Source organism: Dipodomys spectabilis, unplaced genomic scaffold (genome assembly GCF_019054845.1).
Source record: "Dipodomys spectabilis isolate Male_0828 unplaced genomic scaffold, ASM1905484v1 ptg000197l, whole genome shotgun sequence".
NCBI classification, from domain to species: Eukaryota; Metazoa; Chordata; class Mammalia; order Rodentia; family Heteromyidae; genus Dipodomys; species Dipodomys spectabilis.
This window is the reverse complement of record NW_024870874.1, coordinates 10163378-10180249: the sequence shown is the minus strand read 5'-3', so window position 1 is coordinate 10180249 and position 16872 is coordinate 10163378. Positions and strand designations below refer to the sequence as shown.

At 35.4% G+C, this 16872-nt stretch overlaps 1 protein-coding gene across 1 annotated transcript in view; it reads right to left on the bottom strand.

The window, feature by feature from the left end:
• Window positions 1-16872, bottom strand: part of Cped1 (cadherin like and PC-esterase domain containing 1) — a 240246-nt gene that overhangs the window by 143909 nt on the left and 79465 nt on the right. The window contains exons 6-7 of the mRNA XM_042696039.1: window positions 8226-8358; window positions 5022-5190 (exon numbers count right to left, since the gene is read on the bottom strand). Coding sequence (XP_042551973.1) covers window positions 5022-5190; window positions 8226-8358 — 302 coding nt within the window. The remainder of the gene's footprint in view (window positions 1-5021; window positions 5191-8225; window positions 8359-16872) is intronic.

Here is a 16872-nt window from a genome sequence, read left to right as displayed (position 1 = left end):
TTGGAAAAAATAAGTCACGAGAACAGGATGTAAGTGACAACAACCTCATGTTTTCCTGTGCCACAGTTTGCATCTGCTGCAGGCCTGGCAAAAAATAAAATAAAAAATGAAATGATGAATAAGAAACACATTAGTGAATGAGACATGAAAACATGAAAAAGATCTTATCACAAAAGGCTCTCTTTTTTCATGATTTGTGTTCAAGAAATCACTAAAAATACTCTCACCAAAAGCTTTTCAGACCTTCTGATAACTTCTCTTGTGGAAGGTAGAGTGGCCTTTAATAAACAACAACAAAAGCAACAAAAGTAAGAATACTTAAAATATTCAAAATAAGAGCTTATATCCAAATAGTAGTTCACAGGAGAAATGGTATGGAAGGATTCTCAAAGCTACTCTGGCTGCTGATGACTACAGATAGATAGACCTCTATAGGTTAACGGTAAGAATGTCTGGAGGCTTAGAAAAAAAGAACAAACTAGAGGAAAGCAATCAGGGTTTTTCCTCCTGCCTCTACCTTGTGTTGTCTAGGACAAAACAGAGGATACTAGGCCCAGACCCCAAATTCAAGTTGTCTAGCAGATGAAATTCTAATCAGAGAAGTTAGCTTGCATGAGAACTAATGAAAGTAGCCCAGAGAAGTTCTACAATGCCTGAAGTGTGTCAAATGCTATACCAGCTGGAATAAACAATATCCACAGAGAGCTTAAGCTCAAACAAGAAAATAGGGGACATGGGGCAAGGACAACTATCTTGGGAGAACAGAGACAAATTGAGCAAAGCATATCGTGCTACTAAAATGGACAGAGTAGGAAGTTAAGATAAGCATGATTCATATACTGCCAGTAACAACGAAAGATAGTAGCAAAATGCAATATGAAAAGAAATTGTTATAAAGAATAATGATGAAGTGCAGCACAAATTAATTGATTTTTTAAAAATGCAGGTAGTTCTTAATTTAAAGGGTATTGGAATATCCTACACATATATCATGAAACAGATGACTAGAATACAGCAAACAAGAGATCAGATAGATAGCAGGACAGATACAGTGTAAGAACTTCACCATTTGGAAGATAAGATCAAAGAACTCTCCTAGAAAAAAATGCTTCCAGAATTCAAATCAAAGGATAGAAAATCTAAGAGAAAAACAAAATAATAATAATAGAAATGTTGTCACTGTAACCCCTGTGTACAGCATCTTTACAATAAAATAAAATTTACAAAAAAGAAATAGGAAGTTCAGAATCTTGGCAAAGAAGAAGGAGGGAAAAAGAACAATATTTCAAGAATGAAAATAAACAAGGTATAATGATGTACATCTATCTGCTCTCAGGATTGAAAACTTGTAGCGAGCCTGGGCTACACAGCAAGGTCTTGTCTCAAAAAAAGCAATAAATTAATTAACTAATTAATAAAAATTTTGAAATCAGAGATTAAAGACTTCAAGTACAAAATTGAAAATCATTCATACCAGAAGCAAGTAGAAGAAGATGTTTTAAGGATGATTAATTTCTTGATAAAGTTTGCTTTTTAATGAAAAAAAGGAGCAGCAGGGAAAAACAATGATCTCAACTAGAAATAAAAACTTTACATTGTGAAAATGGGGCAGGGAAAGTAGACTAGACAAAAGAAGCCTTGGAGAGAGCAGAGAAAAGATAAATGATTTCGGAGAGAGAGAGAGAGAGAGAGAGAGAGAGAGAGAGAGCGCACAGGGTTTGGTAGTGCATTCCTCCAATCCCAGCATTCAGGAAGCTCAGGCAAAAGGATCAGCCTGGGTTACACAGGCCAGCTTGGACTATATAGGAAGAACCTGCCCGCCCCCCATAAAAGAAAGAAAAAAACCATAAGGAAAAATATAAACATAATCATGAATGCATGTCAAACGAATGGTGAACATTGAATGTTATATACATTAAATGTGTATTTGAGCTGTATGGTGAGAAACAGGAAAAGATGGTTAAAAAAAGAAAGCATATCAGAGCAAACAATTAGGAAGGAGTTTGCTGGTACCTTTTTCTTGACATGGGATACTGTCCCTGACCTTTAAATTTGACCCCTGGTTGTCTCTTCTCTAATACCTTTGACTCCTGACAGACAGAATTACACCACCAACTTTCATGGTTCCCTGTCTTTCAGATGGCCAATCATGGAGCGGTAAACCTCAATAACCTAATACATAAATCCCCTTATCCGTTCAGTCTCCTTGTGTACATAAAAAGACATACGTATATATAATCACATACACATAGTATATTGATTCTATTTCTCTGGAAATCCAGACTAATACAGTATTCTAATATATTTATGAAAAATAAGCATTTATAAACTAACTAAACTAATATTAAAGAGGCACAGCTTCTATTGCTGTATTGACACCAACTGGAAAGAAAGCAGAGCTCAAAGGCAGCTTCACTTACGCATAGGAACTTACATTTATCACATGATAAAAGTAATATATTCATGATAAGGTTTATCTGTTGAGAGCCTTGGTTGACTGCATATTCAAAGAATTAATCAAAGGTGAACACTTTTTGAGTTTTAAGTGTGAGAGAATGTTGTTTTTAATGTACTATGTGATTTTTTTTGTTTCCTTTGTATGTTCTTTCTCCTGTTGTCACTGTATTTGATTTTGGTATGCTGCATCTTGTATATACATTTGTCTAATTTGGGGAGGGAAAGGGGGATAACAAAATACTGAAACAAGGACACATGATGAGCCATTGCAACAATAATACTGACAAGACATTATATTGGAAACAAACTTTACAACATCGGCGCTGGGGGGGGGGGGGGAATGAGGGAGGTGGAGGAGGGAAGGGATATGGGAGAACAACAATGGAGTGGGTAACAATGTTCGACAAGAAATGTGCTCATTACCTTACTCACGTAACTGTTACCCCTCTGTATAGCATCTTTACAATAAAATAAAAATTTAAAAACGTGGGAGTGGAACTGTGGCTCAAAGTAGTAGAGTGCTAACTCTGAGCAAAGAAGCTCACAGACAGTGCCCAGACTTTAAGTCTCAAGATGGGCAAAAACAACAAAGAAACTACAAAGAAAATGCCTCTCCTATGAGAATATGAACTATATACACACACAAAAAAAACCCTTGCAATGGTGGATTTTTGAGGACAAGAAGAGTTAAATGCAGGATACAAATAAAATGGAGTAAAGACATGGGGCACAATGAGAGGACTCTCACACGGAAAGACATATATAATCTATAAGACTCAATTATTTGTTGATGATGATGTTCATCTCCCTGTGAGTTTTAATCATTAGGTTGAACCATATTTTCTGCCAATTGACCAAATATCGGCAATTTCCTGTAATTTAGCCTAATAGTAAACAAAAAGTGGGATTGCTGTTCTTGAGGAAAGGTGAAAGGCTACTCTACTGTTGGAGATAACAGGGAAGATGCCAGATTGGATTCCACTTGTCAAGATTAATTGTAAACTTAGATGTTGATACAAAACTGAGATAGATGATTGTTTGGGAGGGGTTTATTTTATTTTATTGTTAAGGTGTGTACGGAGGGGTTACAGTTGCATGAGTAAGGCCATGAGTACATTTCTTGTCCATCATTGTTACCCCTTCCCTTCCTTGTTGTTGTCCCACTATCCCTTCCCTCCCCCACCTCCCACACTCCTATCCTCCCTACCCCGCACCCCGCTAACCACCCAAAGTTGTAAGTTTTGTTTCCAATATACTGTCCTGTGTGTATCTTTGTTGCAATGGGTCATCCTGTGTTCTTGTTTCAGCGTTTTGTTATTCCCCTTCCCCTCCCCAGATTAGACATATGTATATACAAGATGCAGGGTATCAAAATTGAGTAAAGTGACAACAGGGGAAATAGGGAAAGAATATACAAAGGAAACAACAGCAACAAAATAATAATAAAATCACATCATACATTTAAAACAGTAACAATAAAGGCAGACCTCTTGTGTCCATATTTTGGGGTTCATTTCATTTAGCATCATCTTATATGGTCATTTGTACATGATTTTTGAGTTTTTCAGCTCATCTGATAAGATTATCCTTTATGTATACTAATTATTGAAAATAAAGGAAACCGTGGAACCTATTGTTTTTAAGATAAAAAAAACTTTAAGAACCTACATCATCAATACAATTTCCTTAAGATGTGAGCTGCCTATTTTATTATGTTATATAACACCTACCTCTGTTAACCTATCTATTATCTTTTAGCTAACACTGCTTAAATAGGTCTTTCACCTTTTTTTCATTCCTAGAATTGTTTCCAGAGTTGAAAGTGCAATTCATGTAAGAATTCAAAGAAATCAAATTGAGACATTCTTGAATCTCTTGATACCATGTGGGCCACAGTGCATTGTGTTTCTACTATTTTCCCTTGTCTGCTGAACAGTGAATTCTCTAAAATCAAAGCTTCCTAAATTCTATCCTCTGTGTTGTTATGAGAACTTAATCCTCCCCTGAGTTAACCTGAGTTTATAACTAAACTTTTCTGAGCTATTATTGAGCTGTTCTCTGAAAACTTGGTCATTTTCCTTTATGCCAGGTCATGCTATATGAGGCACACTCCAGACTTTTATTTTTCACTCAGCAAATATTCCATATTGAATGGTGTAATGAAATAGGCATTATGCTTCCTAAGGATGAAGCAAAAAAGCATAAGGGAGAATTATGCTTTCATTTGTTGCACTGATTATATTTTTCTTATATAAATGGAAAATCAGAAAGAAAAAAATCCATAGTATAGCCACAAGAACTAGCTCTAATAGGTCAACAGATAGACCTAAAATGTTGAGTTGGGGGGGGGGGGGAACAATACAGCTTTTGTGATCCTGAGTGAACTGAGCTATTTCCAGTTCATTTTTGAACCTGAACTTATTAAATGAAAATCTCTGCTTGCTGCAATAAAAAGATGCAATCTTTATTCAAAGGGATTTGATAACCAGAAAGGTCAGAAAATGGCAGCCCAAGTCACTTTACTTATCTCCAGCGTACTTTATGTGAAATAATGGCGTCTTTACCTTGACAGTGAAGCGTTTTTTCTTTGGTGGACTCCACACCGTGCCAGTTGAGTGAATAAAAGCACGCAAAGGGGTAAAGGACGTTACTAATACGTATGCTTTGAGAATCACAGATAGTTCTTCAGCTCTAACGATTATTTCCTGTGGAGCAAGGTCTCTCGTTTGCTTCCTAAAAGAAAAATAAAACAGCATTTTTAGGCTTCCATAATTTGGGATTGATACACAACGTATAAATTACCTAAAAGCTTTGTAAAGCCCTTCTATACTTTGTTGGATGGATCCAGCCCTCAGTGTGTTGGTTTCCTTTAACATTTTCTACAAATTATTAGTGTCACCACTAGGGGGTGAACAGGGACAAGAGGAAGAGAATTAAAGACTTAGAGTCAAAGCAGGCACCCTGAAAACATTACAGGAAGGAATAGGAGAAACCCTAGGTCACCTTGGCACAGGCCAAATTTTCTTAATAGAGACCCAGAAATACAACAAATCAAAGAAAGGTTGGACAAATGGGATTGCATGAAGTTGCAGAGCTTCTGCCCGGCAAAGGAAATAGCTAGCAAGATCAACAGAAAGCCCACTGATTGGGAGAAGATCTTCACTAGCCATACAATGGACAAGGGTATCATATCTAAAATATACCTGGACTCAAAAAATTAAATCCCCCAACAACAAAACCTCAAAGAAACAACTGTCCAATAAATAAGTGGGCTAAAGACTTAAAGAGAAACTTCTCTGAAGAGGAAAAAGGGATGGCTAATAGACACAGGAAGAAATGCTCAACCTCCCTAGCCATAAAAGAAATGCAAATCAAAACAGCATTGAGATACCACCTCACCCCAATTAGAATGGCTATAATCAAGAACTCTAACAATAATAGATGTTGGAGGGGATGTGGACAGAAGGGAACACTACTGCATTGTTGGTGGGAGTATAAACTTGTTCAACTACTTTGGAAAGCGGTATGGAGGTTCCTCAAAATACTCCACATAGAGCTCCCCTATGACCCAGCAATCCCACTTTGGGGCATTTACCCAAATGATCACAAACAAGACCATACTAAAGCTACCATGACAACTATGTTTATTGCAGAATTATTTACCATAGCTAAGATATGAAAGCAATCAAGATGCCCCTCAGTAGATGAATGGATCAAGAAAATGTGGTATAGCCGGGCGCTGGTGGCTCACGCCTGTAATCCTAGCTACTCAGGAGGCTGAGATCTGAGGATCGCGGTTCAAAGCCAGCCCGGGTAGGAGAGACCATGAGATTCCTATCTCCAATAAACCACCAGAAAACTGGAAGTGGCGCTGTAGCTCAAGTGGTAGAGCGCTCGCCTTGTGCTGAAGAGCTGAGGGACAGCGCCCAGGCCCAGAGTTCAAGCCCCACGACCGACAAAAAAAAAAAAAAAAAAAGAAAATGTGGTATATATACACAATGGAATTCTATGCCTCCATCAGAAAGAATGACATTGCCCCATTTGTTAGCAAATGGAAAGACTTGGAAAAAATTATATTAAGTGAAGTAAGCCAGGCCCAAAGAAACATAGATCCCATGGTTTCCCTTATTTGCAATAACTAGTATATGTCTGAGACAAACAGAAAAGGTCAGATAAGTTGATGTTAGGTGAATGAACCCCAGGATAAGGACTCAAGTGGTTTTCTTTACTTGCTATTGTTTCTAATGTATTTATAATGTACTATGTGATTTTTTTGTTGCTTTGTATGTCCCTCCCCCATGGCCCATGGGATAGCCCTGTTTTCACTGTATTTGAGGTTGGTATAATTTGGGGAGGGGAAGGGAAAAAACAAATTGTTTAAATAGGGATACAGGTGGACCCATTGCAACAATGAAATGTACAAGATGCTATGTTGAAAACCGAACTTTACAACTTTGGTGGGGAGGGGTGGAGGGAGTGTAGTTGTGGAGATGGGAGGGCAGGGATGGTAAGGGAAAAACAAAGGCGGCAACAATGCTTGATAAGAAATGTACTCATTACCTTGCTCATGTAATTGTAACCCCTCTGTACCATATTTTCACAATAAAAACGCTTATTAATCATAAAAATATATTTTCATTAAAAAAAACAAAAAAAGATTTTTAAAAGTCCAATAGCCATACTATACATAACCTTAGATTGATGGTTTGGTTACAACAGAAGTGATATAAATTACAGTAAATATTTTCTGAAAATTTCCTTTTTCTCACATGCCTAACTCTGCTCTGTATTTTCCTCTATAAGAAAAGATGTTAAGATTTATATTAGTGCCCAGGCCTCTAAGAAGATGCAAAAACACACCCTTCACTTGTTGGAGGCTATATAATACCCCTCACTCTTGTAAATAAAATAAAATCTTAAAACAATTTACTCTGGGAAAGACTGTGTATTGTAGTGAAACAAAATAGGCTTTCATTATGCATAATACCAAAATCTACATTTGTTTTTCTATAGCATATTTCTATATGCAAATTATATATACAATCAAAAATAAAATACACTTGTGTCAAAATATAGTATTTGTGTCAAAAATATAACAATTCCATCAAAAGTTTGCCATCTTTTGATCTAATTTGATGGGTGGTAAAGATTGTTGTATTTTATCTTTTGAAGTTTACATAAGCACAAACCGAATGTGATTTTTCACATACTATTAACTTCTGAAATACTAGCTAATAAGTATAAAATTAGGTGAAGAAAACTCATTTATGTCTTAGATATGAAAATTAAAAGCTCTAGTTTTCCCTATAATTTACCTACATCTTAAAAATCACTTTCCTGGAGGTATATTGGACATCTTCATTCTTAGAAGCTGGGAGCAATAAAAAAAAAAATAGAAAAAATTTCATTCATCCAAGTTCATAGACTAAGGAGATGTCAGGTGAGGATAAAGTAGAAGGTAAAACTTTATAGTCTCACATTGTTAAGCTTTTAAATTCAATTTATGTTAATGTAACTTACTAGATAACAGTCTAATTTACCCAAATCTTTATACTATTTCAGGAGAAATTTAAATTAGTCTAGAATAAAGTCAATAATGGTACTTTTTATTAAGGAGGGATACTGAACTTTTAAGTAGCTAAATTCAAGCCTGTACCCCCATCCCAATCTCCCAGATCTGCTTTGTATTTTTTTTTTCTAGTCTCCTGAAATGCATACCAGATAGAACGATACCAGCCAGCTAGAACAGTTCGAAATGAATGGCTTACAGCTGCTCACGCCGCCAGTCCCATGTTTTCCAAATATACGTCTTCAGTGATTTTAACACGTGACTGGAATTATTGGGCTGTAATTGCATTCGAGGATCTGCACACACAGAGGGATTCACAGGAAGTTTCAGTTCTAAAATAAAAAGTAAGTGCAGAAGGTAGTCAGTCATGGCCTTCAAACTAGAGGATATTCTGTTCAGTTATGTGGTCTATGGGAAATTCACTTCCATTTTCCCCTCCATTCTGAATCCAGTTTGGATTTAAGTATGAATGCATGTCCAGAGAAGCTTTGTTTTTTTGTTGGTTTTTTTTTGTGGTTTTTTTTTTGTCAGTCGTGGGGCTTGAATTCTGGGCCTGGGCACTGTTCCTCAGCTCTTCAGTTCAAGGTGAGCACTCTACCACTTGAGCCACAGCGCCACTTCCAGTTTTCTAGTGGTTTATTGGAGATGGAGTCTCAGGGAGATTCCTGCCCGAGCTGGCTTTCAACCGTAATCCTCAGATCTCAGCCTCCTGAGTAGCTAGGATTACAGGCCTGAGCCAGCCACCGGCGCCCAGCTAGGAGCTTTGTTTTGTAGTGTATTCTTTACCACGATCTAGGAAAACAATTGTGAAAACTGATTGTAAATGTCCATCTCCATCCATCACCAATTTGACCTATCATTCACACAGCTAAGGAGATACACTATCAATTAAAAGGAAAGTGGCCAGGATATTGATCCTTGTTTATGCTTTAAATACTACATGAAAATTTAGATTGATGTCCTGAAAATTCTTGTTTTTTATGCCTCATTACCTTAGTATCTTACTATAATCTTCAAGTATTTCATAAAATATTAATACCAACTTCTTAAGAACAGCTACCCTGATAGGGCCAAGTAAAAGTATGGCATATAGTTGGTTAGAAATGTTTTATAGAAATCTATGAGAAAAAGAAAAGCACCTTCATATTCACTATTACCTAGTAACACACCCCACAAGAAACCAAGAGTTATGTATCAACTTTTAACATCTAGGTCATCCCAATAGGTCAGCTGCATCTGCTTTTAAAAATATGTAAATTGATCATTTGACATATATATGTATGTATTTACACAAACCTAAGAGTATATATATCTATTTTTAAGATTATACCAAAGAGACATCATAATAGTATTATGTCTGACTTATTTCCCTTTGAATCCATCTCTCACATACACAATTAGCACATACACAATTTGAAGAAGCTTAGGGTGTTCTACTAAATGAGTGAACATTTGCTTTAGCTATACTTTCTTTTGTTATATATCTAGATTCCTTTTGTAAGATTTTTCTTTCCCACTGTAATGAATACTCTTATGTGTTTATTTTGATGTACTTCCTTTACAAGTCTATCTTCTCAACAGGCATAATTCTTAGGTCATGAGGTCTACCCTTGTAAATTTGTTAGTCATTACCAAATTGCCTTCTAAAATGATTGCCCCAATTTCTACTCTCTCCACGAGCATACAAGAATCGTTTTTTTTTTTTTTTAATTTCCAGGTAATAGTGCTTTATTTTTAAATCAATTTATCTAACTCTCTAAATGGAATGAAGCCTTTAAATTATTTCCCCTCCTATGCATGTTTCATCGATACTAACATTGTCTAATTTAAAATGCTTCACCCCCTTAAGTAAAAGTCAGCAGAAGTCAAGCTGTTTGATGCACTCCCCTGCTTCATTATTTAGCACAGTGTGATCTTGCTCAAAACTCATAACTTATTTGTAAGAATGAAAATCTAATACATCATAATAAAAATATTCAAATAGCTTTGTGTTTCAGAGATGACAAACAAAGAGATATTGCAGTATGCTTTTTCTTTTCTCCAGGGAACTCAGAACTAGTAGAAAGTTAAAATGGTGGATGTGAGTGTAGCTCAGTAGTAGAGTAAATTCTTAACATGACAAGTCCTGGGCTTCTGTCCTTATCACCAAAGGTAAAACAGTGAAATGGCACTAAATTTCCTCAATGCTACAGAAAGAAAATATAAATGTCCTTAATTAAAAACCCAATAAGAAGACTTATAATTTTAGAAGTTGTATTAGGAAAACGTGTTCTACCAAAGAGCTTAGTTGTAGATTTCTTTGGGGGGAAAAAAAAACAAAGAAACATGAAAACAGTATAATTTATTCTAAGGTTCCTTTCATTTTGCTACTAGGAAGCACAGAATCAACTTGAAGCTAAGCCAAGCTGATATTAAATCAGATGGACAAAATTGGGTTCACCCTGCTAGTATCTCAATCAGCGATGGTAAGGGAGTAAATACCAAAAGGATAAACAATTTTACATCATGTTTGTCTGGTTGAGCTCAAGGGGAGGAGCATGTTGCATAAATCTGAAGGAGTCTAATAAAGAAATTGTCAAGAACTTGAAACTGATTGAATGAATATTGCCTAAGTAAATGTTCCTTATTTCTTTATTTACATATTTATTGATAAATTCCAGGCTTCCAATTGTATTATTTGAAGCTGGATGAGACTGGATGATAGTTATTTTTGTGGTTCTTAGAACAATAAATAACAAAAACATTTATAAAAATGTTATCATTAGTTATCTCATGCCATTTAAAACAATTCCCATTTCTCTTGATTAGAAGTAAGCAGTCTAGCAAAGCTGTATCTATTTTTTATCATTTAATTTTATTGTCAAGATGACATACAGAGGGGTGGCAGTTACATGTGTGAGGTAGTACATTTCTTGCTGAACTTGTTACACCTTCCACTTTTCCCTCTTCCCCTGTAACCCCCTATCCACAAGTTGTACAGATCACTTCTAACATATTGTCTTCTGAGTATTGCTGTTGCATTGGCTCGCTTTTTGTCCTTTGTCTCACCATTTTGTTGTTCCCCTTCCTTTCCCTAATTCAGATAAATGTATATATAATACTCAAGATACCCAAATCAAATACACTGACATAAAAAAATACACAAATGAAAAAGGAAATCACATAGTACATTTAAAACAACAACAAAGAAAACTTCTTGTTTCCAATTCTTGGCCTCTTATGAGTCATGTATAATTAATTGCGGCATGCATTAATATCCTAGTTTTATTTAACAGAGCCAAATTTTTTTAGAGTCATCCTCTTCTTGCATCTTTTACTTGACATATTAATCCATCTAAGAATTGCCAGTCTAAACCTAAAACATTATTTTGTATTCTATTCTTATTTCCTCAAATCTCTTCAGCATACTCCAAAAAAGTCTAGAAATCTATAAACTATGCTGAATTTAGCTTCTGGGTTTAGAATGAATTTAGGAGGTGAGACTTTACGACACAGAGTCTTCCAACAGACTTGTGACTCACAGACACGTTATTATTAAAGTTTGTAGCAAGCAATGAAGTGAAGCATCTAGCTTGGATTCTTACAGCATCATCCCAAAATATGAAGACTGGGTATAAAACAGATTCTGAAGTGAAATACCATAGGGTGGATAGTGTTGTACTTTTATTTATTGACTATTCATAACTTCTTTTAAAGAGCCTGAAACCTTACTGATTATCTAAGGTAAAAATGAACTATTTGTTGAAAATACATGGTAACTCCATTTCTCACGGGTTATAATAATATCTGGTTGGCTCTGTACTGAGTTACAGATCACTGGAATGAAGTTTTGTGACAAGAAAGACTGAATCAGAACTAAGAGATCTAAACATTCATTGTTATTATTTCCAGTTAACACTTAACTCTGCTTGTGACATTTGTCAAGGAATCTTCTAGATTCCAGAGTGTGATTCTTACGAATTTTCTGAACTTTCCCCAGTAATAAACACAGCCCTGAAACAATAGTTTTCAGAAAATGTTTATTCTAGCAGTGGACCAGTCAATCTGTGGTTAGAGACCAAAATACTATTCTAATTAATTAAATATACTTTCTTTGGTTATTTATTATTCCTGTTTTATGTGGCATATAATTATATATACCACAGGCAAAGACTAAGCACTGGCAAACACTTGTACTAGCAAAGATTAGCTGTCAAATTTATATTGTATTTGATTTAATGTTTTGCCCCATAGCTAATAATTAATATGGAAGTAATAGTGCAAATATAATTATGTTTCAGAAATACTTGAATATTGTCTTGCATTTCATATTAAGAAACTAAACTTAGCAAGTATTTTCTTTTTCTAAAATTTCCAGTGAGGATAAAGGCTGTAATTAGCAATTAACAATTTTACTTTTGAGATTAAGAGTGTAAATATGCTGTTTATAAGAACATTAATTGTTATTCCTGCCTGAGGATGTTTACTAGTCATAATAATTAGCCTGAAGACTGAAGCTATATAAACATAACCTCAGAATTTACATGCATAGCAAATGTCATTTAGCATACATATCTGCAAACTGAAGTCATAGCTAGAATCAACTGTCCTAGAATTGGAAGAAACCACTAAACAGAAGCTATACTACAGGTAGGGGAACATAGATTTTTTCCAAGGTAGGGTCCACCAAGGAAGTACTCAGGGAAAAAAAATACCCCACTGTTTCCTCCTCTTGCAATTGCTTTCTTGACAGTCAGAAGATTGGGAAATCATGTAGCTGCAATCTGTAGAAAATAACTTCTTAGAGAAGGATCCAGAGTGAATACGAGGGGGAGAATACCACATTGTAATGTTATGGGAACACCAATCCTGCCTGTGTTACACACATATCCCGCATGTGAGCTGTAGGTTTACACGTGCAAATTTAGTAAAACTTTCAGCATGGGGCTTGTTCGTTCTTTACATTGCTATAGCTTTTTGTTGTCATTGTTCCCTATGATCAATGAATATATCTCTGGTTATTTTGGTAGGAAGAAATTGAAGTTTAAAGTATAGCTAAAATGTTCTTCCTTTTTCATATATTCAACATGAAGTGGCTGCCACCACAATTCACTATTTGATCAAAATGAATCTACTAAATCTTTCATGTGATACTTGAACATCTAGTATTTGAAATGAGTCTCTAAGAACAAAACAGGAACTCTATCTGATAAGGACAAATGTATAGACTATATCTAAGACTGTATTTTCACTTACAAGTAAACTGTAAAGATATGCACTCTGTTTTTGGTGACTTTCCTCTGATTTAGTATTACAGCTCAAAAAAAACTGTTCACTTTGAGTTTGGTTTCATTTATTTAAAGAAATTCGGTATTGGGTTGAATTTTGTCTTATGTTATAACTGGAGAATGTCTGGGGTTAACCAAGTTAGTGAAATAGTTGAATCTTTTCCTCTGCATCTGTTCTAAGAAAGAGACAGTTTGGAAACTATATAAGTTATCATAGAATTCACTGTTAGTCAACAGATTTGTAACACCCAGACAAAACTTTCTAGACAATTTTGGTTCTATATTTGAGCTTAAATAATACAGTTTTTGAATCTGTATATATCAATCTTTTAAGACATTTTTGCTTCTATTTGATGAAAACAGTATTGTCGAGACTATCTTTGAGCCATTGTACACATCAATCACATAAAGGTATACACATTAGCAAATAATTATAGCATAATTGAGGGAGCTAGTAATTAATCTACCAGGATCTGAAATTAATTGATACTTGGTAGTAATATACTAGTGTATTCTACCATACATAGAGAGTACAGTTTTCTCCCTATGATTTCAGAATATCTTTGATATACTATTAACACGTAGAAGATGCATTAAACCACAAATACAAATAGCATAGTACTTAGATATTGTAATCTGTCTGAGGAAAAACAATAACATGAATTTAATTCTAGGAAATGGGAGGCAGACTGTGTCCTCATATAAATGGAGACATAATTTGATCTATACAAATGACCAGATCCACAACACAGTGATGTGTTCTAAAGAGAAAGTCATTGTATAAAATTTCCAACAATGAACCAACCCATCAATCATATGCCCACTGAAAGTCCAGTAAATGTAAGCCATAAATGTTCTGCTTTCTGTTCTTTTTCAATGGAAGTGTCAAAGTCATACAATTCTATGCGAACAACTTTCCCATGGACTTCTCTATGTTTTGACAATAATACCATTAGAACCTTGAATTCTGCTCATTTTCCAAATTTTCCTAATAAAAGCTATGATTAGGGCTGGGAAGGTGGCTCAGTGGCAGAGCGCTTGCCTTGCATGTATGAGGCCCTGGGTTCGATTCCTCAGTACCACATAAGCAAAAAGAAAAAAGCTGCAAGTGGCTCTGTGGCTCAAGTGGTAGAGCGCTAGCCTTGAGCTGAAGAGCTGAGGGACAGCGCCCAGGCCCAGAGTTCAGGCCTCATGACCGGACACACACACACACACACACACACACACATACACATACAAGCTATGACTAGATTACTATTTCAACTTTCTTGCCTTATGATTTAACAGCATGAAAGATTGTTTTATTACTTTTTGGCAGTTTGATTTTCACTTGATACTTTTCTTCACAAATTTTCCATAGGAAAAGAAATGTTTATAAAGGAATAATGTTGACTACTTGAGGGAGGCCCAGGATGAATAAACTGATACAAATTAATGATCATCATTAATAACCACTTGAAATCCAACTTCCAGGAAATATTAATACATAGAGTACAATAAATATGACAATAACATAGCTGCCTCAGCCAACCCACAGGGAAGATGAGTTAATCACATTATTTGTACTCAACTTTTTCCTTTCATGAACAATTTTTGGAATAAACCATGAAAAATGGATACAATTTAGGTCAGAATAATGAACAACTTTTTAGAATTCCTAGTCATGATTCTAAATTCTAAGTGCATCGTAGGTGAATTCTAATATAAATATAAGCCAGGAACACTAAAGGTCCTATTTAAATGAAATCATGCATGAATATATTTTTCTTTAGCCAAGCACCAGTGCCTAATACCTGCAACATTAGCTGCTGAGGAGGCTGAAATCTGAGGATTAAAGTTTGAAGACTTCTACACAGAAAAAATCTAGAAGACTCCATTTCCAAAATAAACAGCAGAAGAGGAACAAGATGGGAGGCGTATGTGGGACAGCACCAGCCATATGAAAGTCAACCGAACAAATGCAAAGGCCCGAATTCAAATCCCAGCACTGATAAAGTCAAACAACCCAACAGATATATGTTTTCTTTAATACCAACTTCATAGAGCATTTTAGCCTATAATTTTTAAGCCATATGTTGGGATGGTAAAATGTATACTGCAGTACTGTCATTTGCTTCTTTACTTCTACATTCTTTACAAGTAAATGTACTATATTTAAAGCATGAATTTACTTAAAACATCAGGATCTCTTCTTGTGCCGATGGTAAGATAAGCATACACATGATCTAGAGACTACAGCCAGTTGCCAAAATAAAGTCTAGTGAGAGCCAAAGACCTCAATACCAAAAATAGACCAGGAACATGGAACTGTGTCAGGAAAGACTTTTGGTTAGGACATTAAGCAAACATGTAATTACCAATCCCTCCTATCCTGAGGTTCTTTGCCTCTAATTGAGCTACCATGATTAGAATCTGGAAGATGGGTTTGCCGGAGAAGCACTGTAGCTCCAGGGTCCACATCTAATAAGTTATAAGGAAACCAGGGTATAAGTCACTGGTAAGTCTTCCCCTGCAAGAACTCCACAAACTGAGTCTTACTTTGTAACCTTAGCTAGCTAAACAGATAATTAGCCAAGGACATCTGACCTCTTTTATGTCTTGTGAATGCCTAAAGAATTAACTGAGTTAATTGAAGCAAAGGAGGAGGGGACTTTGTAGCTAAAGAGCTAAATAATTGCTGTCCTTAAAAATGTTAATTAAGTAATTAAATTTTGAATTATTACTTGCTATCCTTGTCTGTATTTTAACCTCTAAAGTTAACCTGTCTCATTTCCAGACAGAATAACCAGAACATGAAACTCAAATGACCATTTCTTGTAGATACTCTAAGGTTACCAAACATCTCTCATCTTTAGCAGTATTACCAAGTTGATTTCAACCTGCCTATGTCAAATGTGTTTATGTAGATAGGGAGAGAATTATTTATTATTTTCCAGAGATATAACCTATGCTTTTGCAATCAACACATCTTCTCAACGAATATAACTTGTTTGTGTTTGTGTACAGCAATTTTAGACCTAAACTTCCTATTTTAGCTTAGATTCCTTGGAATAGGTGGATGATGGATAAGAAATGGTTCATATCTTGCCATTTATTGGGTTCAAATGTGTTAGATATCTTGGGGAAATAATTTTGTACCTAATTACATCTCAGTAATTTTAATAAGTTGAGGCTACATAGTCATTGCTTTAACTGTCTAGTGAGCATTATTTGGGCTCCAAATCATGAGATAATCATTCAAACTCTGTTATTTTGGCTGAGTAGACTTAGCAAATAGATATAGGATTTAGAAGCTTGGTTTGTAAGGAGTGCTAATAACAAGAAAAAAAACACTGAATGACAGATTTTTCTTCCTTAGTCCACTGCTTAAGGAAGAAGAATGCACAGCTATTTGGAAACCAAGACTTCATTGTGTTGTTTGGGGTAGTGATAAAATAACAATAAGAACTGCTTGAATATTCTAAGTGAGTGTAAGAGAGAAGAGTGGACAAAGAGTCCAATGAGGAGTAGGGTGGGAAAGGTGGTACTGGAGCTTGGAAAAGGACACTTACAAAAAATAGAATTTCACCTGTAATCCTA